Source organism: Manis pentadactyla, chromosome 4, assembly GCF_030020395.1.
Source record: "Manis pentadactyla isolate mManPen7 chromosome 4, mManPen7.hap1, whole genome shotgun sequence".
NCBI classification, from domain to species: Eukaryota; Metazoa; Chordata; class Mammalia; order Pholidota; family Manidae; genus Manis; species Manis pentadactyla.
The window spans coordinates 184,416,207-184,440,551 of record NC_080022.1 but is presented as its reverse complement, the minus strand read 5'-3'; the positions used below and the strand labels follow the sequence as shown (position 1 = coordinate 184,440,551).

At 42.4% G+C, this 24,345-nt stretch overlaps 1 protein-coding gene across 1 annotated transcript in view; it reads left to right on the top strand.

Moving 5' to 3' along the window:
• The window catches only part of GRB2 (growth factor receptor bound protein 2), a 75,129-nt gene extending 52,269 nt beyond the window's left edge, over positions 1-22,860 (top strand). The window contains exons 3-6 of the mRNA XM_036900046.2: positions 11,446-11,543; positions 16,886-17,008; positions 19,789-19,957; positions 20,740-22,860. Of these exons, the coding sequence (XP_036755941.1) occupies positions 11,446-11,543; positions 16,886-17,008; positions 19,789-19,957; positions 20,740-20,925 (576 nt within the window). The 3' untranslated portion in view covers positions 20,926-22,860. The remainder of the gene's footprint in view (positions 1-11,445; positions 11,544-16,885; positions 17,009-19,788; positions 19,958-20,739) is intronic.
• Positions 22,861-24,345: the final 1,485 nt, after the last annotated feature.

Genomic DNA, 24,345 nt, shown 5'->3' with positions numbered 1-24,345 from the left:
ATTTCTCCTGTTCTCATTCATGTCCTGCATTCCCAGCCCCAAGCCCAGCTAAGATCTACTCAGGTAGAGTTTCAGTTGAAATGTTACTGCCCTGGTGAGCTTTCCTTAACACCCATCTGTGCACACAGTTAGATAGGTTTCCCTAACGTATGCTCTTCTGGAAAGCACCCTGAACTTTTCATCATATAACTTACCATACCTGAAATTTTAATTACCTTGCCTTCCCAGTATTGGCTCCTTGCAAGTAAGGATCATTCCTTTGTCATCGTATCCCCAGGATGTAGCATGAGCTCTGATTGATTCATAATAGGCACTCGCTGCAAACTTCCCTACTTCCTGAGTCTTAATATATATCTTTGATTATTTGATTAGAACAGAGTCCTAAGAATGGCATTACTGGGCGGGTAAATAAGAAAATTCATATCATCGATACATATGGCCATATTGTTTTTCAAACACACACACACCTTTTTATACTTCAACCACCATCACTGAGTATTAATCTGTTTTCCTCTTTGCCATTGTGATCTAAAAAGAAGAGAGGAGTGGAGGTCTAGCAAATGTGTGAGTGATAGAAACAGAAGACTGGAACAGGCTCCTTGGCCTGTTTCTCATAGCATGCCTACATGAAATCTGTTCTTGAAGATTTCTGGCTCAGGCTCTCCAGCCTTCCTGGTGGCAGTCGAGCAGAGTGGGGAAGGCAGTGGGAAGGATGGCTTGTGCTACCTGCAGGCAGTTCCTGTACTTGTAGTGTTCCTGCAGCAGAGTAGCATCACCAGAGTGGTTACCTGTAAGGGGTGACTCTGCTTGATCGAGCCACCTCCAGCTGTCCACAGTGTCTGTAATTACCATATGTTATTTAAACATGGACAGCTCCCTCACAACAGGGCAGTGTGCAGCCTGGCAAAGGATGGCAAGCAAAGGGTGATTAAACAGCAGTGGCTTCCTGTGTTATTGAGTCCCAGTTAAAGTAAGAGGGGAAGACCACTTGGCTTTCCATACCCGCTAATGGGCTCTTGAGTTGTTCTACGTTCAGGTTCTTGCTCTATTCCTGGACTAGTTCAAGCTTCCCTTTCTCTAGTTCCTCCAGACATGAATTGAATTTTCTGCATCAGCCATGCAACTAGTTTGGAAACATGTAGATGTGGATTTTATATTCCATTCAAAACCAGCAGTTCCCCTTATCGCGCTTTTCATTTATTCCCTCATTATTTACATACACAGCTCCCTTAGCTCCTAAACAGTTCTGAGGGCAGGGACCATGTCTTCTTTCTTTATCCCCACTGCAGCTTCCTACCTAGCACAATGTTTTCAGTGAAGTGGACACTTAAACATTAACTAAAGTGCAATTCAGAGAGGACAACTGCTGTAAATCATTAAGACAGTCTAGTAATGACCAGATTTCAGATCCCAGACTTTGATGCCACCACTCCCTTTCTCAGCTCCCTATAACTATTTTAACAGTAAACAGAATTATTTGGCTACTTAAGGATGGGTGGTGGACCTCATAAAGCAAGTCTCTTTCATCATCATCTTCTCCCAGTTGGTTGGTAGAATTTAGACACTTCTTGCATCCTCTTTGCCCTGTAACAAGTGTCACATCAAAGACCTGTCTCCTTAGTGCATTCCAAAGGATTGTAGGTGCAACTGATTTTGAGTGTAATTTCAGTCAGGGCCCTGGTAGGAAACATGTAACACACTTCAATCAGCTAATTTGAGGAGACCTTAAGAATGAGACTGTTTGCAGGGTGTGGGCAGGGCTGTTCTGGACACCACATGGGCTGGCGCATTGCCTAAAACTAGGAACTGGTTACCATCCAAGACCTGAAGTGGGGCTAAGGGGAGCTCCCAAGCTGGAGAAGGAGAGGACTGTGTCAGGAGGGCTGAGACTGTCATTGAAAGTCTAAGACTGTCCTCAACAACCCCCAGAAGGGGAACCTTGTCCTGCTGCTCTCCCATTTGTGGAGACGCCTGGAAACCAAAGAGCCTGTAAATGAGCCTCTTGATGTGACCTGTGCATACCCAGAGCTCAAGAAGACAGAGGGTCAACCACATCTGGAGAGGCAGGTGGAAATACCAGCTCAGGGATACCATCTACCTTTTACAATTACCCTTTTTACTCATAATGGCTTTAAAAGAGAGAAAGTTGCCTAGCAGGTCTGTAGAGCCATTTTTCTAAAATGGCTTTTCAGAAAAAATTGGCCAAGAGGGACATCACTGAGCCATGTCCATTTGATGCTACCAAGAAATATCTTGAATCTGTCTCCTTCCCTCTCTGTACTGCCCAGCGCCAGTCCAAGCACTGTCATCTTCCGCCTGGGGTTGTAGTGGTCCCCACCTGGGCTTCCCCAGCTTTGTTCTCACCTTGCCACCAACACAATGTTTGAAAAATGCAAACCAGAATGTCACTCTTCAGTGACGTCTGCTGGTTGTCCTAAGTGTACCAGTTTTAACTCACTGGTTTGCACACTAGAGCCTTCTGCCTAGAACCACAGGAGATCCTTTGGGTCTTCCCTCTAATGTCATTGTCTGGCCACATCACTTTAAATCCCTGGCTAGATTAGGTCCCTGTTTTCTACCTCTGAGCTCTGTACTTAAGCTAACCCTAATCCACATTTTTACCTTCATACTGTGATTGCCTGTACTAACTTCAACCCTGGGAATAGGGGTGGGTGGGCACTTACCACTCTGTCCCCAGCCCCTGTTTGTCTGTCGTGTGATTACAAACTACTAATTTGGAGCTCAGTGTGGTAGCACACGAGGTGGAAGGACCCCTGGCCTTGAGGTTTTTGGAGGCATATATCCTTTTGCAGCTGTGTGTGGTTCACTCAGTGACTGAGTGACTGACACTGGTTTTTGTTTTTGTTTTCTCAGTTATATTCTTTGAGGTGGCTCTTGGGTCACAGAATGAGTGTAACTCAGTAGATCCTTTAGTTCATATCTTGAATCAATTGGGCCTTAAGTGAAATCTAATAAACTCTATTGTCATTCATTTTTTGGAGGAAGAGAGATTGGGTGGGAGCACCTGTTTTCTGTTCTATTATGCTGAAGCAACAGGGAGTGAGTAGATCTTAGAGGGTAGAACTGATGGATATGACCAGGTTTGCTGATCATCAGGAAATGTGTCACTACTGCTCCCTTGGTCTGGGAGGCTTTGGTTTTTATTTTGTTTGTTTTTTGAGGAGAGAGTTGGAAAATTTGACCTAAGATTGAAAGCTTTCTGTTAATAAGCAAGATGACAAGGACAGTGGGTAAATATATATTGTTAAAGAAATAGCTTCAGTTGAAATTATCTTGGTTATTTCCAGTTAGAATGTTCTGATAACATTAGTGAAGGTTTTTTTACCTTTCAATTTAACAAAGCATAACCAGTCATTTGGTTCATGGCAGCAGCCAGTCCATCCCTCCATTTGCTTGGTAGCAATTTGGGAAATTTGCCACATTCTTTCTACTCACAGTCCCACACAGGCTGAGCAGAACTAAAGATGCAGGCAAAATATAACCTAGTTCACAGTTCATCCAGGGAAATTTCCTATATCCCCTAAACCAGACTTATGTCTTTCTCTTGAGTGTTTGGAACTCAGATTTTCCATTGAATTGATACTCGCCATATAGAACTCATAATTCCCCCTTCTCCTGGCATCCATCTCACCATCTCACTGTGTCAGAACTAGCAGTTTACTAGACTCTTAAGCTCCTTGCAAGGGGTCATCCCTTGTATCCTCAGTTTACCTAGCTTAGGACTTGGCACTCTGTGGCATAGTATAGTTGACCTTTGAACAACATGGATTTGAACTGATTTTTTTTCTTATAAATTTATTGGATATTTTTTGGAGATTAGCAATAATTGGAAAAATCATCTTTTCTCTAGCTTTATTTTAAGAATATGTGTTAATCATTGTTTACATTATCAGTAAGGCTTTTGACCTGTTAGCCAAGTTTTTGGGGTGTCAAAAGTTATACTAGGAATTTTGACTGCAGGAGAGGAGATGGCACCCCTAACCCTATGTTTTTCAAGGGTCAGCTGTACTTACCTGAGGCCATCATATGATTGCAAAATTTTTCAAATGTACAGAATTTTCTCTTGAAACTCCTTGATATGTCTCTCTGTCTCTCCTTGCAACCCTTCCATCTCCCGCAGCCCCCTACAGTTAAGATTCTGACTCTGAGAGTATTTCCTTCTCTGTTGAGCAATCAGCTACACCAAAGTAATGTCTTCCATAAGTCACAAGACACAAAAGACAGTTATTTTGAATGGAAACTCTTGGTACCCCTTTGGTAGAATGAGTTTATTTTGGGGTATTGCCTGTGCATTTGGGTTTCACTGTCTCCAGATTTATCTGGGTGGGGTAATATATGTAAGTGTGAACTACCTTCCTGTTTTGTTAAAATGTCATGAGCAGCTTTTTAAAAATGACAGCTGAGCTTAGAGAAATTGCTGAGAGTGTCTGATCTGTTTTTTGAGTACTGAAACATCTCTTAGAGAAAGAGAAATATCCTGTATGTATAGTCACTTTAGTTCATCTTCCTACATGTTATGAACATTATAAAGGAAGTCTTACATTTAAAAAATGCATGAGTGGTCCTGAATGCTTAACTGTAATCATTTTTCATATGTGTGTCTAATCTTTTTCTATCAACTAGCTGCCTGATTCAATGGAAGAATTAAAATGTCCAAGGTCCTCCAGACTATCTTGGTAAACATTTTGCTGGAAGAGCTGTAGCTATAAAATTAACAACTTGCAAGAGTCAGTCAAAGGTCAGACATGCAGACTGAACCAGGCATCTTAACATTCCAGAAAGGTGCCCCCTTGATGAGAGGTATTAGTGTGTGGACACATGTATAGAAACAGAGCTGCACCTCCACTCTCTCCCTACTCCACCCAAGGCATCACCTCCTTTTATCCATTTCATACTGAGTTTCCCTCCCCTATCTACCCATCCCCATGTGCCCACCCTTGTACCTGTGTATCTTGGAGAAAGTAGAAGCAGATAATCTTGTGGAAAAGATAAGGGTGTACCCCCTTTTTTTGATACTCCACATGGAAGTCTTGGGCAGTGGTGCTTAAGTTACAGAAAGATAGAATGCCTGATCTACCCCTTCCTTTATTTTGCCTCTCCTTCGTTGGGAGAACAAATTCGTGACAGTTTTCTTTCTGGAGTCTCTTTAAGAGGTAATGTGTAATGTGGTGCTCTTTCCTTTGTCCCTAGACCCAGCTAGCTCTGTGATGCTGTGTGTATTACTTAGAACAAAGCCCCCATATATTAGTCAGTTCTTCAGATTGTGCTAGAGAGCTGTGGGGAATACAGATGAGAATTAGGCGTGGAGCCAGCTTCAGGGTGTTTACAGTTTATAAGAAAGGGCCCAAGCATACCAGTACGCAGTTTGTATAAAGGAGTGGTAGGCAAGATGTAATAAGGGATTGTTATTGCTGATCATGATCCTCTGTTAAAAACCATAACAGCGAAACAGAAAAGTGGCTGAGGTGATTGTAAGCCCTGAACTGAATCTTGAAAGATTCCAGTAGAAAAGGAAGAAGACAGTCTAGCCAGAAGGGAAACGTTGAAACAAAGAAGTACAGTGGTGTTTAGAGGTTGGTAGGTTGACTAGCTTGACTGACCTGAAGGGTTTGCATAGAATAGTGGGTAAGAAGGGCAGACAACTACACGATGGCCAAATTATGAAAACTGGAATGCCAAGCTAAGGATAATTTGAATGTATAGAAGGCTGTGTAATACTTTTTAAACAGAAAAACGATGGTAGAACTGCTTTGGGGCACTAAATAGATTGAGGTCAGAGCAGTCCATGATGCATGGACTGTAGTGTGCCCTGATCTCTTGATCCACCAGCGTTCCCCTTTGAGACTGATCCCCATTAACAGCAGCTGCTTACAGAGGCAAGAGAAATCCAGCTTGTGCAATGGGAAAGAAGATAGGATGCGATTCCTGGAATACAACTGGTTCATATTCAGATAGCAGTATAAAGTGATGAATGAGTTCCACCAGTGGAAAATTTGGGAGTTTGAGGTTCTTTCCTCCTTCGTTCCCTCTTCCTCCCTCCCTCTCTTTTTTTCTTTTACTTTGGAAATTATTTAAAGGGCAAAACCTAGCGCCTCTCACCATTGTGTGGTCAGAAGGTACACTTTAACACATGGCCTTTGGATTTCTTTAGTAGGTAGAACCCTTTCTTAAAATAAAAAAATAAGGTTTAAAAAGCATTGGGAACTCTTGGATCCCCAAAAGAAAATCTTCTGGAAATACCATTTCAGAGGGAACTGAAAAAGCATTTCATGGCACAGATTATTATACTTTTGCTGAGAGAGGTCATAACCCTAAGGCAAACCCCTTGATTTGATATCATTAAATACTTTTTAAGTGAATAGGTTTTCTTTAAACCATTCAATAAAACAGCCATAATTTGATGTTTATACACAACTAAAAAAATCTTCCAAAATTAGGAGAGTTTTAAAACTTCATAGGTGTATTTCATTTCTTCTCAGTTTCTGGTCTTTAAGGGGCATCCACCTGTTAAGTGTCTTTACTGGGTCAGAAGGTGCTTGCTGTGTCTTCACGAGTTGTCATTTAACACAGATGTGCTTGGCAGTGTGATGAGAACCACTGCTCTCTGCTTGGGATAAGCAATTGAAGGTTTTTTTGGGTCCAGGAACCTTAATTATTAAACTACCTTAAAGTTGGTCATCTCATCGTTAAAATTCAGAATAGCTTGTCTACAGTATGGGTATTTGTCATGATTTGGCTCCCAGGGAAGCAAACAGCATACTAGCATATTTCTCACATTGAGCAAACACTAACAGGTGGAGGTAGTGATGGTAAAGCTCTTTTTAAACGGTTAGAAATGCATCAGTGTAGTTGGAGACTGGGTCAGTAATCCAAGGAGTCTAGTCTGAGAAGCCAAAGGGCATTCCAAGAGTTTCTAATAAACTATGTAACAGGCAGCTGAAGAGAACTGATTTTAAATAGCTCTCCCAGCACTGTGACCCTAGTGAGGATCCTGTAGAATTCTTCCTAGGGATTAAAGTCTTTAAAAAGCCTGTGTGTGTGCATGTCTGTGTGTGTGTGCGCGCGCTCCCTTTTCTAAGAACTTGAAATTATGTGGTAGGGTCACCAGAATTATTGAAAACTTTCTTCAGGTTGTGGCACTATTTCAGTATTGCTCCTGTTGGGGAGGGGGGCGGTTAACTGATCTTTAAAGAGTGGGGAAAACTCGGCTTATGTTAAATTTCTAAAATGCAGGGACCAGCTATAAGTGGTATTTTGGGGCTTTTTTGTGTGTAAGAACTTAAATATGATATGTAATTGTTCCTATCTGTCATGCACAAATGTTCTTATACAAAGTGCTTCACAGATTGATAAAAGTTTTAAATTTTTTCCCTGAAAGCATAACCCCCTGTAAGCTGTTAGAATGTGTGTTATAAAACGTTTGATGAGACAACTGCTCCATAACTGTACAGCCTCTTTACAAAAAAATCATGATTCCTTTTTTGTTTGTTTACAGATGACTGAATATGTTCAGAGGAAGATATCCCCATATTTCAAAATGAAGCTATCTATAAACAAAGTATTTACCTACCATTTTCATAAAAGACACCTTTTTCCATAATTTTTGTAGAAAATTAAGTGTAGTTCTTATTGGTATAGAAGGAACAGGGAAGGGAATTAGCTACTATAATCCTTAAACTCTGCATTTAAAATCTTTGAAATAAGCCCAGAAGTCTTGCACTTGTGTGTTTTCAGAATAAAACAAGAATCCCAGTCTTTTCTTAATGTGTGTGCTATTGGTGCCCAAGGACAGCATTACATCAAAGAGACCTAATTTAGTGAAGGTAAAACTCAGGCTCCCCAGGATTGCCACATTCTGCTGGTGTGTGAGACAGGATAACTGTTGTGGAGTAAACTTGTCCACTAAGACAGCAGAGATGTAGCCGTATACTGATTGCTCTACTGCTTATTCCATTTTCTCATTTAATCCCCTCAGTAACCCTGGAAGATGGGTGCTACCACCACTTCATGGGTGGGGAAGAGAAGGGTCATTTGCTCTAGGTCATAGAGTTCATTGTTGGTCAAATGGAATTTGAACCCATATGTTCAGTCTCTTGAATCCTGAGCTCTTGCCACTAGGTCAGGTGCATCTTGGGGGGTCTGAGACCTAAATCTTTGACCTCTGGCATTTTTTCTTCTTTGTCTTTTCTTTTTTAACTTTGAAAAGCTTCAAATTTGTATTGGTATATATGGCAATTTGCATTGACTTTAGAAGGGTCTCAGATTAAAGGACGGGGGCAGTAGTGAATTTTATGTTATCAGAATCATTTAATATAGAAAAACAGAACACGTGGAATGCTCTGAGGTGTCAATGATGAAGAAAGTTTTATTTCTGTGGATTTATATTTTCATAAAGCAGTGATAGTAAGCTACTATCATGGGGGTTTCTGAAGTCTGTTATTTTCTGCTTCCTGTCATTTTGGGGTGTGAAAAGTTGGTGCCCAAGGTCTGTGGGCCCTGCTGTGGTCTTCCTATGTGTGAATTAGACTGTAATATTATGGTTTCTCTCTCTTGACCGAAGTATTTCTAACTTTTAGTGGAAGCATGATATACATACAGGAAAGTTCCTATGTCATCAGGGCACAGTTTAGTGAATTTCTGAACACACCCAGATAACCAGCATGCAGACCAAGAAATAAAACATTAGCTGCCCCTTGAAACCCTCGTTGTGTCCCCTTCCATTGACTGGAAATTTTAAGTCTCCTGTATAAACCTCACCTTTTAGGTTTCTTCTTGATTTGAACTCTGACATTATTTCCAGTCTTTTGCGGTGGGGGGGGATAAGGGTGAGGGGGGGCAGGAAACCCTCACTGAAACTTGTTTCTTCCTCTTTCTGTAATCTCATCTCTTGATCAGTCTGCTGTTAAACAGAAGTGTCTTGTGTGGCTACACAGTCATAATTCGAGGGAATGTACGGGGTTGGAATAGAACATGCAGCTGTGGAGTAATAGCCAAAACCATTCCTTGGAATTTTCAAAAGTGAAAATTTGGTTGCTGAACTGAACCTGGTATTTAGTAAGAGGTAATGAATGAGCAAATGGTAAGCTGCCTCCTGTTGTGGAGAAATGGTGATAGGAGCAGCTTCCTCATTATCATAACTATGGTCAGGCTTTTAAAAATTACTTGTGAAGGATTGAGTTTTCATCTAAATACGTAACAAATTAAATACATCCATCCACATAAGGTTCTGGTCCCTTTCTCTGCTCCACTTTAAACTCACTTATGTTGATTTGTGTTCTTTACTATTTTAAATATTTGAATAAAGCTTAACTTTTTAAATATCTTTTAAATTATGCCTTCTTGGTTTCAGGGCTTGCATGTGAAAGCTGATGTACTAGTGGGTGGAAAGACCCAGGCAAGCTCTTTCTCTTGTGCTTTATCATCAGCAGAACCAATCTCTTGAGTTCTAGAACAAAAGGTTTAGAGTCACGCACAGCAATACTTTGACTTTCTGGTTAAGTGATACTATGGGTACTAGAATGATTTAGAGAAACAAAATTTTACTCATGCATGTACTCAGTGCATTAAAAATACACTAAGCACGTTTACTCCATATTTCCTTGCCTTCCTGGGAAGAAAAGCATATTAAACAACAAGTAGTCCTTTGTTCTGCACAAAACCATAGTTCTAAATTGGTGCAAAATCTGAGGGGTGCCCTGGAATTTCTTATATTAGGAAAGAGCATTTTTTTAGGGAGCAGTTGACCTCTGTCTTGGTAAAGGTGATGAGAAGAATGTGCAACTCTAAGAACTCCTGACATGTAATGCAGTCATCTTTTCTGCAAAGTTACTGGTCACAAATTAAAACTGGCCTTTTCCAAGTGTTACTTATTCTGTTTGAATGCCCAAATGGGCCATGGTCACCTCTTTGTTGGCCTGACTCTCCTCTGTCTTCCAAGAAATCTTTAGAATTATACAACTCACCATTTCAAGAATTTAAGACATTCTTTAAAACTTCTGTTCATAAGCCTAGAGGCTTACTATTATAAGAGGTTGATGCTTTGTAATTAATTAATAGGCTGCATTTTCTTCTTCAAGCCCTTCTTTGTGGTAGGTAGATAACAGAATCCTGGCCTTACACAACTTCTAAAACAGTTCTTTTACTCTCATGCTCTTGAGTGTTCTGCGACACCTGCACAATGACAGGCTCCCTCGTGAGGCCACGGCATCTCGTGTGCTGGTGGGTCGACCTCACTGCTCAGGGATGCAAGTGTCATTGTGGCAGGGAGCTCCTTAAGAGCACTGTCCCTCCCAACCTTAGTTCTCAGTGAGCACTTAATAATCATCTAGCAACAGAGTGACTTCGCTGGCTACAGTGTGTTTCAGTGTGTTTGAAATGCAGATTTTAAAACTGTGAGTGTATTTTATATATATTAGTTGGTATCATTGCAGAATTTAATAAAACATAATGATTTTTTTAAGGGAAAAACCATGATGTTTTCATCTCTGAGGCTGGTGGGATTTACCAATAGCTGATTTTTCAGCTCTGTAGTCTCATGTATTAGCTCTTGCAGGATTTTCTGCCATATCTTGCAGCTTAAACTCAGAGGCTGACACCTAGGGCCAGAGGTTGGCCAGCTTCACAATGGCACCAGCATTGTAAAACTCCTCAGGTTATAGCCTCTGTTCAGAAGTGAATTTGCTTAGGTGTCATTACTGCAGCTTCTCTATTTGTTGGTTATCTATCAGTCTTATCTACCCTTTCTGAAGTTGTATCTCACTTTAAAATGTCAACACAGAGCTTCCTCTTACATAGGGTAAATTGAAAATGCAGTAAGTCAAAAGCGCATTTAATAACCTAACCTACCGAACCAGCATCATTAGCTTAGCCTAGCCTACCTTAAGTATGCTCAGAACACTTAAACATTAGCCTACAAATTGGGTAAAATCATCTAAGACAAAGCCTCTTATAATAAAGTGTTGAATATCTCATGTGATGTATTAAGTACTGGAAGTGAGAAACAGGATGGCTGTGTGGGTAGAGGATGGTTGTCAATGTATCAGTTGTTGAGCCTCATGACCCTGTAGCCCTGCTGCTGCCCAGCATCATGGGAGAGGATTGGACCGCATATCACTAGCCTAGAAAAAGGTCCAAATTCAAAATTGAAAGTACAGTTTCTACTGGATGCATATCGCTTTTGCACTATGAAGTAAAAAAATCACTAAATCGAACCATTGTAAATCAGGGACTGGCTGTGTATGTACACCACTCTAAAGCAGTCCAGGTTCTAATTTGGAAGTGATGATACATCCGTGAAGCTGATGATAATCCAATAACACCCTTTACCAGCAAACCTAAAAGACAGCATGATTGTCTTACTGGCTGCCCTTTTACAAGTGAAAAGGAAATGACTGATCTTTTTTTCCTTGTCTTTTTTCTTTTCAGGTTCTGAATGAAGAATGTGATCAGAACTGGTACAAGGCAGAGCTCAATGGGAAAGACGGGTTCATTCCCAAGAATTACATAGAAATGAAACCACATCCGTAAGTTGGGTTCTACTTGTTTCCCAAGGGTCAGACTCAACCTGCTTGTTTCAAGTAATGTTTTTAAAATTGAAATCACTGCGATGGATGCCATACTTTTCCTTCTGTCTTCCCAGGAAATTAACAAAGCATGTTGATTTTGCATGTTAACTTTACTGTATAATGATAGTGTAGTCAATAATAGTTAATGTTTTAGATTCGTAATAGTTGCTAGTGATCTTTACTGAAACAATTATTTCATTTAAAACAGTTATATATTATTACATAATAATAGTATGTATTTTAGATTGATAATTGTCAGTGATCTTTAAACAATAAAACAACAGTTATGCAGGTCCACAATTTTTTTTTTTTTTACAAAATTATTGGGTCCAGATATGTTTTGTAATTCTGCATTTTTTGAGTTTTAAAAAGAATTCTTATGACACAGTTTGGTATTGGTATGTTTGATTATCCCATGGGACGGTATCTTAGTAATTGTATCCCCAGAGCACAATGCTGAGCATATAATAAGTTCTCAGTAAATGTTTATTATAATCACTGCCCATGCCCACCACTTAGTGTTCCTACTTAGAGACACCAAAATGTTCTCCTCCAAGCTAAGAGCAGTGAACTTTTTTTCTTTTTCCCCCAGAACCCCTCCCTCCCTATACATTGATAGGTTACTTGGTGGGGCCTGGGGGCCCTTATGGACCTCTATCCTCCCACCTGCACCCACCACCTCTCATTGGCCCTGCTTCTGCCTTAAAAGCAGTTGATTTCATACTTCATATGTCAGGGGAGACTGAGGCTTTCAGCATTCAGACTGAAGACACAAAGAAATGATAGATTCTATCTACTCAGTTTATACAGAGTGGTAAATATTCGTAGATGGCTTGGCCCACCTTGAGTAGCAACCCGTTTTTCCCCCTCCCCCATGGTCACTGCTCTAATGTATACCTGTCGTTTCTCTTCCCCCAAGTACTAGAGCAAGTGTCCAAGCCACACCTTAACTTATACAGAGCTTACATCTATGTAGAACTGAATGTCACAGAGCTGGAAGGGGCCTTCAAGATGATCTTGTTCATTCTTCTTTATCCTGCAAATACAAGCTTCTAGTATTTTTACTGCAGTGCCAGTAATTTATGAATTTAGTTCTCATTATAAAAGACTCACAGTGTGGAGAACTATTGAGCAATGAGTTTCTCCCCATACACATACCCCTTTCAGAGATGCAGCCACCACTAGCAATTAAATATGGGCCAAATGCAACCTTATGAACCAAATCTGTTCTAAAAAGATGATTTGCCTTCCATAAAACAAAACAAATGATTCAGAAGCTTCACCATAAAACTGTCTGATGGTTCATGCTTTGGTCAATAAACTCTTACAAAGTTCTTATTATGTAGTAGAGACTGTGCTAGGTGCTGGGAAATGGGTTCTGTAGTTAAATTATGGTATAATAAAAGTTCCATAAAGTTAATATGAAGCTCTGTAGGAGATCCCATCCAGGAAGCTTTAGCCTAGAGAGAGAAGGTTGGGTTACCCTGCAGTTTGGTAATGGGAAGGTGTCTATAAAAGTTTGTCCTCAAGGAAATTTCTTACTGCTTCAAGAAAAACCAGGCACCTCATTATTCCTCAATAAATATTTCATTGAATGATTTACAAGATGAAAATCAGTCTGAAGTTCATTTTTGTAGCTGTTTGGAGCTTGTATTATCTTGTATCTGTATGAATTTGATCTCCCACTCCCCCCAAAAACATGTTTTTGGTTTTTTTTTTTAGATTCTCTGGAGAATTTATGTCTTCTGCTTTTATACTCCCATTAGGACTTGTGCCTTGCTTTTGCACATAGTAGCTTAGTAAATATTTTTTAATTGATACTCAGGCCCTGAACCAAGGCCTAGACCAAGTAGTTCAAGGTGATAAGAGCCAAAAGCATTAAGTCTTCAAGGGTTCATGTGGAAGAGATTCCTGGACCCCTGTTTGTGGGTTGATAATGCCCCTCATTTGAGGTCCCTGTAACATTAGATTGGGGATTAACACACAGCCATGCCCAGGTTCCTAAAAGGTAGGTACAAATGGTGATAACCAGGACACTCCGAAAGATGAGCACAAGGTTATTAGAGATTTCCTGGGACGTGTACTGAGTACAGCTTTGCAGTCTTCCATCCACTTCATGGCAGTGTTTGCTTTATGGCTGTGTGGGCTTCTCATGGACAGCATCACAGAATGTCCTCCAATTGAGTAGTGGCTGCTAGGAGTGGGAAGGGCTCATTGGGTCACATAGTGCATCCTCCCTTGGCTAATATAAGCCAAATACTTTGTGTGCATCTATTCCTTCAGTCCACCCTCAAAGTAGATCCAGGTTTGGCTACTATTCTTGGAAAGGGATAGATAGTAACTATTTTAGGCTTTGAAAGCCATATACAATCTCATGTTACATACTCTTCTTTTTTTGAATTTTTGAAAATAAATTCTTTAAAAAATGTAAAACAGTCTTAGATATGGGCCATACAAAAATCAGGCATATTTAGGCTGAGGACCATAGTTTGCTGACTCCAGCACTAGATCCAATGATAACAAAATGAACTTACGATCCTTTTCCTATTCATATTTCCAAGCTAAAACAGAATTTAGCTGAATTTTTCTTAAATAAAATGCCTGTGGTTCTAAATCCTTTTTCTTCAGACTATTTTAGGTAACATAGGCATTTCAAATCCAGCCATTGAGAACATGGAGAGGCCACCTTCCTCAGACAGGTGTAGTTACTGACCCGTTTGATTGGTTAGCCGTTGGAAGGGTCGCTCTGGCGCCCAGTCCTCTTTCCTAGTCTAAAGAACTTGGGAGTGATGATAGGAAGCATCCAGTACAGGCTCTGCGGTGGTAGTCTTTGTAATCCCTAGAAAGGCAAGCAGTGCACATCACTTCTTGCTCTGGAAAGGGAGCCATGTTCCTGAAAGAGAAAATCCATGGAACCTGTGTGGTGGCTGGCCCTCGGGTGCTCCCGTGTTACGGGACTGCTCTGTGGCTGGACACCCATAAGTATAGGGTTGGTGTTGGGTTCATGGTTGGGAGAGCATAGAGTACTCCTCTTTTCCTCTCTCCCCATCTTTAGTTTTTGTTAGGGAGGAAGAGGAGGGAAGTTTAAAGTGAAGTATGACCTAAGACAGCATTTAAGTTAACAAATTAAACACAGACTTTGAAATGATTGTTGGCATTAGTGTTGCAGCATGAGTTATATATACTGGGGGTGGGTCCAAATACATGCTTTTCACATTAAATGCATATGGATGGGAGCCTGTGGGATGTAGTAAAGAATTAAATTTAAAAATAAACCACCTCCTCCTGTTGACTTTCTCCCTTGCTGTTTGTATTATATAAACCCATCTTTAGAAAGCTTAAAAAGCTTTAAAAAGCTTTGTTAATTTTGACCATAGCTATGTAGTTAAACACAAAATGGAACATGGAGGTGGGGAGTGTGTGTGTTTGGTAAAAATGGGAGCAGATACAAAAGAAATTTCTTTAATAAAATGGTCTCCAACTCATTTTCTACTTTTCAATTCAGTCTGTGCACTGTAACAAGGGTGTGTTTATTTAGTACAAATTCTAGAGTACTTCACTACAGTTTTTTTTTAATTGAAAATAAAATTGAGTTAGTTTTAAGCTGGGGCAGAAAAGCATTGTATATCTGTATATATTTCTGCTTCACAAGGGAGGGCCTGTTTACATATGTAACTGCCAACAGTTGCTGCCTCTGGGGAGCTGCAGAAGTCTTGCTTTTAATTTTTGCTTCATGTACATCTAGGCAATTTTGACTTACATTCATTACTTAGACCTTTACAACGGGAAAACGGAAGGAAAGTTACCTGCCTGGTGGGAAGCTCTTGCGAGCTTCGGGGGAAAGAGTTTGGCTGCTGAGTGACTTCACCCCATTCCAGTGAAAGCCACACGTGTGCAAGTGCATTGTGAACTTGAAAGCACCAGAGATTAAAATAGAAGCTGTTCAAGTGGTCTCCATACTGTCAGATGTCCTTTTCATAGTTGGAGATCATTCTGTTTTATGTATTAATATGTGATTTCTCTGTGTGGCCTGGCTTCCAAGCACAGGGGGACTTACCCTTGAGTTACATGTAGAAGCAGGAAGGTAGATTGTACCAGCTTCTCGCAGCTTGGCATTATAGTAAGCAGAATGAGAAAGACACAGGTAGATTTCAAGAATGCTCAAGGGTTACAAATGGCAGCTTCTGAATGTACCCTTGTTAGTAGTTAACGTCTTTTGGTTTGAATTTTAGTGTATTATATTAATTTAGAGACATCTTGCAGTGTGGTTGCTTATAAGTAAAATGTTAAAGATTTATAACTTTAATGGGCTCTTTGGTATCTTCTTATAGTTTGCATGTTTGACGAGTAGTAGTTACCACATAAAGAGTCTAATGAAGCAGGTACATCTTTGTCAGCAGCTCTAAGTAACGTCATTGCTTAAATAACATTAAAGACAGTTTTGTTAAAGAGAACATTGTTTTCACAGTTCGTCCTAATTAACAGCGGTTTCCAAGTGAAATAGTTAGGAGCTGGGATTTTAAGCTCTTTTAGCGTGTTCTCTGCCTCCTGGTAAGCCACAGGCCACTTGCTCCCATAGTTTTCCATCAACTCACCCACTTATTCTTGTGGCCAAGGTGAATTAACATTGGAGGTAGAAGAATCTGTAGCTTGCTCCAAATGAAAAATTTTGCAACTAGCTGCCTCTCCAGAGGGTAAATTATAATGTTCTGCTGTTTCCTAGAAGCTCAACTCTGATTAGTAACAAGGCATGCCAACCTTAGGTACTAGTTACTGGTAGAGGCTGCTTTCCTCGGAGTCTGGACTTCTTCCCTTCAGGCAATTATAAGAAGCCACCCTGTCTCTAGTTTCTGGGTCTTCCCGGTTTCCAGCCCCCATTTCCCTTAATCCCACTGAGTAAAGCTACAACCTTATCAAATGGCTGCAAGAAGGGGCCTGTCTGTCCTCATGTGGTTCATCTTGTGCTTCACACTGATGGACCTGGGCTTTCCCCAGAGCTGCGTGATGAGTCAGTAGAGAGCCCAGTGGGCTTTGGCCTGGGAGGCCCATTTTCAAGTGTCTTCCTCTATAGGAAGAGTGACCCACACTCATGCTTTATGAGTCACTTTCTAGAGAGTGGAATAGGGTGAAGTCGTTCAAAGGAGATGGTCCATCTCTCAAGGGAGGAGGGCATGTTGAGACTGGAGGGTAAGGAGGTAGCCCCTTCCTCTGGAAAGACGTGCTCAGTTATATTTTGGAGGCTGGGTATCCCATTTCTTTGTGGGGAAGCAGATGTTGACTGACTTGCCTTCCTTCCTTAGATGGTTTTTTGGCAAAATCCCCAGAGCCAAGGCAGAAGAAATGCTTAGCAAACAGCGGCATGATGGGGCCTTTCTTATCCGAGAGAGTGAGAGTGCTCCTGGGGATTTCTCCCTCTCTGTCAAGTAAGTATTTCCTGCTTTGGTTACCCTGACTGATTTAAATTGTGAAACCACAGACTAGGTATCTGGCTACACATACCAAAAGTTGCAGACTGGTAGAGGTTTAGCCTAACCAGTTTTTTACCAAATCAGAAAAATTTACACTAGAATCCTAATTTCTGGCTTCTCTTAAAAATGAGCACTAGCAGCCCTGGATGTAGGATCCCACGTGGAAAGGTCTTAGATAGCAGAGCAGCCAGCTCTGCACTTCTGATAGCATGTGTTTGCCAGTTTTCCCTAGGCCCCACCACTCCACAGTGTTCTCCATACACACAGCCCATCCTCACCCAGCACCCCTGCCCTTGGGGATTCCTGCAGTTCTCTCTTAGCATCACTGATCACCATTTCAGCTGCCTTTGCACACCTTTACCAAATAGCCTATGTCTACTGAAGTGTCCTAGTCTCTCACATTTACTTAAAAAGGTTATCACAGGGTTTTGGATGTTTTGCTTTCCCCAGAGGTAAGTTTAAATGTGAAGGGGAGCTGGTAGGCAGGGAATTTTACTACCCTGGGAATCGTGGGGAATATAAATTAGAACTTTGAGGATTCCAAGCAAATCACCTCTCATATATGAAATAAGGATTTTGAATCAAACTCATTTCCATGTGTGTTTTGACTCAGTCCTTTCTAGTTAATATGTTATCCCAGGAACCCACCCTTAGGATTCTTACAAATCACTTCATCAAAGTCACAGAAATGATTAGGTTGAAATTAAGGTCACTTTTATTATGGATTACATTGACCCTTTAAATGAAGGCTATAAGGCAGGTTATTTGCCATTTACGAATGATGTATAAAGAGTTCTCAGTTTCAAAAATCAACTGAGTGTCTTGTTTCATTTTAGGACCAAATGGCTATAGTGTAGGTTTTCTGAAGTATAGATTTAAATTGGTAATTTTTATGGGTCTTTCCTCAGTGAAGATATGGGGGGTGATTTCAGGTGATACTTGAAATATCTTGTAGATATGTTTCCAGTATAATTTTTAATCTCAACATGACAATGTTAAACTGGGTCCACTTAGCAGTTTTCTTCTTCTAAACTAACAAGTTTTTTAATAGGCTTCATTTTTTAGAACAGTTTTAGGTTCACAGCAAAATGAATGGAAGGTACAGAGATTTCCCATGTACCCTCATACTCCCACATGCATAGAAACAGTGGCTCTTTGATGTGCTTGATTTAAACACATGCAAATGAGGATCTGATGAAGAGGATCTTGAGTTAGTTACTATCTTTATGCTTCTCATTAACTTGCATTTCATCATCTGTTTTCCTTATGTTTGATACTGACCCACGCCTAAGGCAAGCAGTAGAGAATGAGCAGAACAGTTAATCACTGGGTGATGGCCAGAACCATCACAACAGTTTGTGGTCAGCTGGGGCCCTTGTTTGAGTATCGCTAATCACTGTACAGGCTCATGCGGTAGCTACCAGGAGGCTCCCAAACCGTTCTGTTGCATCAAATAAAAAAAAAACTTTAAATATAATTTAAATATAGAGTCCATGCATATATTGTTTCAGAAATAAAATTGGAAACAGATGTCATAATTGCTTTTCTAACACAAACACAAAGCCTTCAACAGACCTTCGCAGAGGGGGTTCAAGCATCCAGTCTTGAATGTTTCTCTAGTTCCTGGATGGAAGTCTGAGGGAACACCGAGGTAGTTAACAGCTCACCATCAGGGGTCCTACACCCCTTTTAGAAACCGCCCTGGTGGGAGTGGGCTTCTGTGGGGCCAGAAGTGTCGTTTGAATATGTCTTCCTTCCTCAAAGTTTTCTCCACATACACATTTTTTTCTCTCTTGAAACAGCAATACTCTTTTCTGAACACGATACCGTGAATACGTTGGCTTCCTTGAAGCTCGGTGCTGCCACCTGCTGGGTTGTTTTCAAGAAGTGTTTAGTTTCTTTACCCTCTAAGACTGAAGAAGAGTGACTGTTACTCGTGTAACAAACCTTCATGGATGGCTTGGTGAGGGCTGGGCACTGGTGTAGACTTAGAGGACTGAGCAGTGAGCAGGATGGGCAGAGCCCTCATTGAGCTGATACAGCCGTGTAGCCCTGATCGGCTCTTGCTGTATTTGTTGGCCAATGTCAAAGGGAACATGACACCATACTGGGTGAAAGAGAAGCCACTTTGTGGGGGCAGGTGCATGGGCCCCTTTTATTTATCATCCTTCTATGTTCTTCTATTTTGAGACCATTTTCCCATGAGTAGAACTAAAATCCCTAGATGAAAAATACAACTTTAAACTGTTTGCAGTCTGGGAGAATTACTGAAAGTATGTCCAATCCCTCCTCTTCTCACTTTATTTCCTATTTTACCTTTTGTAGTCTTTAAGAATCGTGTAAGATTTTAATTCTTCCTTCGCTTGAAGAGTTAATGTTAAGTCACACTCCTTGCCTTATCTGAGGTTCTGTTTCCTTTGGGGCAGGGCAGGGCACATACAGGCGTGTCATGGGTGAGGACATTCTGTTTCACAGATATCTTCACAATCAGGCTGATGGCTGGCGAGGTGTCTTCGTGTTGTCACTGGTAGCACCAGTCCTAATGGAGAGGTCACTGGCGAGCCTTGGATTGTCCTGACTCTCCAGCCAGGGAGTCATGTTGCCTCTCGGGCTGTGAGGAATGCTGCCAGAATTCCATTTCCTAAGACACTTCCTAGACTGGCAGGTGGCCCCCAGGTAGCGCAGAGCCCTCTGGCCTGTGACCTGCTCCTTTGTGTACACTCTGCCCTCTTCAGGTTTGGAAATGATGTGCAGCACTTCAAGGTGCTCCGAGATGGAGCCGGGAAATATTTCCTCTGGGTGGTGAAGTTCAATTCTTTGAATGAGCTGGTAGATTATCACAGATCTACATCCGTCTCCAGAAACCAGCAGATATTCCTCCGGGACATAGAACAGGTGCCACAGGTAAGCCTCATAAGAGAGATTGGGATCATTTTTAGCAGTTAAGACTAGCTCCTCATGCAAGCCAGGCACCTTTCCAAAGGATTATTTCTGGGGCTTCTATGCTCATTACTCAAAATGCTACTCCTAATTCACATTAAAGACATGTAGCTTGAAACAAAATGATTTTGCCTTTTTCAGAGGCAATGTGTTGCCAAATTACTGCTTATATGTTTATAGGGGAATGGTTGTTAACACACACTATCGGATATTCTATCCCTGGAAGCAGTTGTAAGGAAAATCACACTTGTGAGGGAGGAGTCCATGCTTGTACCTATGTCCCCACACCTAAGATCCCAGTCATATGTTACAGATGGAACCAGTTTGTTTTACTTAGGCTCTTGACCTTTTCACTCTATAAAACAGTAAAGATTTTATAAGTAATAAAGTGATAGGAATTAAAGAATTTCCAAATTCTGGGGCCGTAAACAAAGCCTCAGCTGCTGTTTCTGAATTTCATTAACTGTAAAGCAGCCCTTGGTGCCCCTGTGTGGTAATACAGCACACTGGCCTCCATAGTGAGAGATTCCTGAGTGCTTTCTGAGTGTTGGCAAAGCATTACACTACCCTCACCTGAGGAAACTTAGACTGTGCAGGAATAAATGGAGAGGGGAGAAGTGGAAGGTTATTTCAGGAAATGTGAAGAGGTCGGTGAGCATCTGTTGCCCCCTTGTGACCAGGCCCCCTTGCGTGCCTGGCCACGGTGAGAAATGCAGTGTGTGTGTTTGCCTGCCCCTCTTCTGCAGCAGCCAACGTACGTCCAGGCCCTCTTTGACTTTGACCCTCAGGAGGATGGAGAGCTGGGATTCCGTCGGGGAGACTTTATCCACGTCATGGATAACTCAGACCCCAACTGGTGGAAAGGGGCTTGTCATGGGCAGACCGGCATGTTTCCCCGCAATTACGTCACCCCCGTGAACCGGAATGTCTAAGAATGAAGAAGAGATTATTTAAAGAAAGTGAAAAATTGTAAACACATAACAAAATAATTAAACCCACAAGCTGCCTCTGACAGCAGCCTGTGAGGGAGCTCAGAATGCCTGGCTGGGTCACTTGGTGATCCTCTCACTTTGGTTGGAACTTTGGGGGGGTGGGGGGAGGGGGCGTTGGATATAAAAATGTCAAGACTTACCTATAAATTAAGAGAAGAATTTTTATTATGAATTTTCACCACTGCTCCTGTTTCTCCTCCTTTGTCCTTTTTTTCATCCTTTCTCTCTTCTGTCCATCAATGCATGACATTTAATGCCACATATAGTCCTAGCTGATGCCAATAATAAAAGAAACCAAGTGGGCTGGTATTTTCTCTATGCAAAATGTCTGTTTTAGTCAGAATGACTGAAGAACAGCCACTTCTGTGTCCCCAGAGTATCACAAAAGCAGAGGGTAGGGGAGCATGAGGCCTTTGCTATGTAGCTTCTGCCAGAGGAGGGGAGTGCAAGTAGGAATCTGCCTCCCACCCTTACCCCCAGTGTATGTTGTCAAAGTTGGAAATAGTGCGGGGATCAGATGAAGAAGTGTCACCCCTCATGGCTTCCTGAGTCAGGCTCAACACCTTTGTCTCTTTTCTGCATTGTTTTCCCTTCCAAGTGGTATTATTGAGCATGTTTTTAATAGTGCCTTTTTCCTTATTTCATGGTTGCTTATGAGTGGTGTTTTTTATTTGTTTTGTTTTAAAATAAGTTAAAGACAGTCCAGAGCTTTTCAGCCAATTTGTCTCCCACTCTGTGTAAATATTTTTCCCTCAGGGGGAGGGGAAACAGGGTGGTGAAGAGGAGGCAAGTAGAAGAGGATGTGGGTGTTCTGCCCGTCCCAAAGCCAGAAATCTTTAAGGTTCAGCTTTAATAGGTGTCAACCCTCTGGAGTTCAAGGGAGCCCGGTGCCCTGGTGTCTGGAGTCACTGCACAGGGTACAGAGTGACCAGCTGCCAAGGGAGGAGGAGGGGTTACAGCCCTTCCCACGTCTGACCTGCTTTGGCTGGAAGGGTGTCAGAGTCCTCGACTTTGCCGTGTCAGGTGACATTGTCCCCCCCCTCCTTAACTCCAGAGACCTCCAGACACACATCCCTGGAGCCACCAAGTTTCAAATACAGGAAAGCCCACAGAGCTTAAACTGTCACCTTTGAACTGTATCAGGTTATACTGTATCCCTACGCTGGGGTAGAAAATGAGTTTTCGTTTTTGTTGATCTGAAAATAAGGGGGTATCCATTCATGGCCTTCACCTTCCGTGCCCCCTACCTCTCCTGCCCCAGTGAGCGGCTTTCAAGCAGCAGCCGGGTGCTTGTGTCTCCATGGACAGGGACTGTGTTCATAGTTGATACCACCCTACCCCTTGAAAAGGAAATGTCTCTGAATCAGGAGGTGGGAGGCATAGGAAGGCTGAGTGCATTGCAGAGCTCTTGTCGGACGCCTTTTAGCTTCTTGTCTCTCACAGTGATGTGCTTGTGAACTTTCCACCCAGTCTCCCTCCCACAACAAAAATGGGGCTGCCTAGGAACTGGTGACAGCCGTCAGGCCCTGAAGCGGTCGGTTGGGGTCCCCCTGGACTCTGGTTATGGAGGTGGGCCTGGAGCACCCAGAGGCGCACACGGCACCGTGCTTCTGGACAGAGCATTCCGCCCCTCGCTCCTTCGCTGAGAGCTTCTCCTTTCCTCGCTGGTGATGAAAGGAATCTGGCATTCTACCCCTGGACCATTTGATTGTTTTATTTTGGAATTGGTGTATATCATGAAGCCTTGCTGAACTAAGTTTTGTGTGTATATATTTAAAATGTTTAAATAAAGACCTATGTACTTAATCCTTTAACTGCAGGTAGCATTTGGTAGGTAGTGATTAACTGTGAATAATAAACATACAATGAATTCTCCATTCTGTATCTTTTCTTTTTTTCTCCTTACTTAAAAACCTAACAAGTATCAGGTGTTATTAGGTCAGGGAGTCAGAACTCGTGTGTCCTGTTTTCTGGCTCACCTAGCCTCTGGGGGAGCGTGTGGATCTTGCTGGGCCCCTGGAGTAGTGATGCTCACTACTCATATGTTGTAAGTATGTATGAGTTATAACTGGTACTACTCAGCTGCTCTTCAGAATCCCTGGGGAGCTTGTTTGCAGTGCAGATCCCCAAGTCTCACCCTCAGATACTCCAAGATTGTGGTTGAGGGCCCAGACAGTGCCTGTTGTTTGACACAAACCATACACCAGACTTCGGAGGCTCTGGTCTGGGTCCAGAGTTTTGTTGGCTTGGCTCTCATCCCCTCCCTTCTGTCCTGTCTCCCCTCCCTAACCCTCTTCCCCACCGCATTAAGTACGGACCGGATAGAACGATGTGTAGCAGCAGTCTCCGTGTGCTGGGTGGCTGAGGCATGCGCGAGTGTGCTCAGGCCGCTGCTAGGGTGAGACTAGGCCTAACCTCATACAGCGGCTGTGAGAGGCCAAATAGGAGTGGTTTAGAGCACAAGTGAGCAGCAGAACTAAACCAGAGGGATTTCCACTTGTATTCCTGGCCCAGTTCTTAAGTGGAGCTCCACATACCACGTCATTTGTGGCTTCTCTGCATTTGTGGCTTCTCTGCTTGGATGCGGGTTTCAGTTCTCCCTTCCTCTGCAGCGGCCATGTGTGACGAGGAACTTGGCCCAGCACTGTCCCACTGGGTGCTGCTGATCTCAGGGCACTTTTGCTGGCTACTCAGAAGCTGCACAGATGTTTCCACAATGGAGCAACTTACCAGTGAGTGTCAGCCTCACTGAGGCTTTTTGCTCCTTGAGTCTGGCCTCAGAATAACTACAGAAGTGATGGGGAAATTCCTGCTTTTGGGAAGTTAGATCACAGATTTCTTGGTGATTGTATCTCGCTCCAGCCATGAATCTGTAATTCCTGGAGAGAGGTCTGGATGGAAGCGTCTTTGGGATGCCAGCCCAGGACAGCTCAGCCACATTTAATGACAGGTGGTGAGGGGCTGCGGCTCGCTCCACCTCCCTCGCTCCTCAGGGTGGCCCTGCAGCAGCTGGAGCCTGGGCATGTGTTCACACAATTGCGGAGGGGACAGTGGTGACACCACCCACCAAGTGCTACAGGAGAAGGGCAAGGGGCACAGTGGTCGCCTGTCTTTGACTTGTCCCTTTGACCTGCCCACTGTAGGTGATCTTCATATCGGAACTTCTTGCTCTACCAAAGGGCCTGGAAAACTAGGAAAACAGTCATGGCAGTGCCCCTGAGCAACAGGGCCTCCCCAGCTCCACCTGAAGCAGCTGTGTCGAGTACTGCACGCCTGAGGCCCAGACCTGAACCTTGCTAGCAAGTCAGAGGGCACAGAAGGCTCCTTTTTCTGTTCCTCCCTCTCAGGCTTGTTGAACTC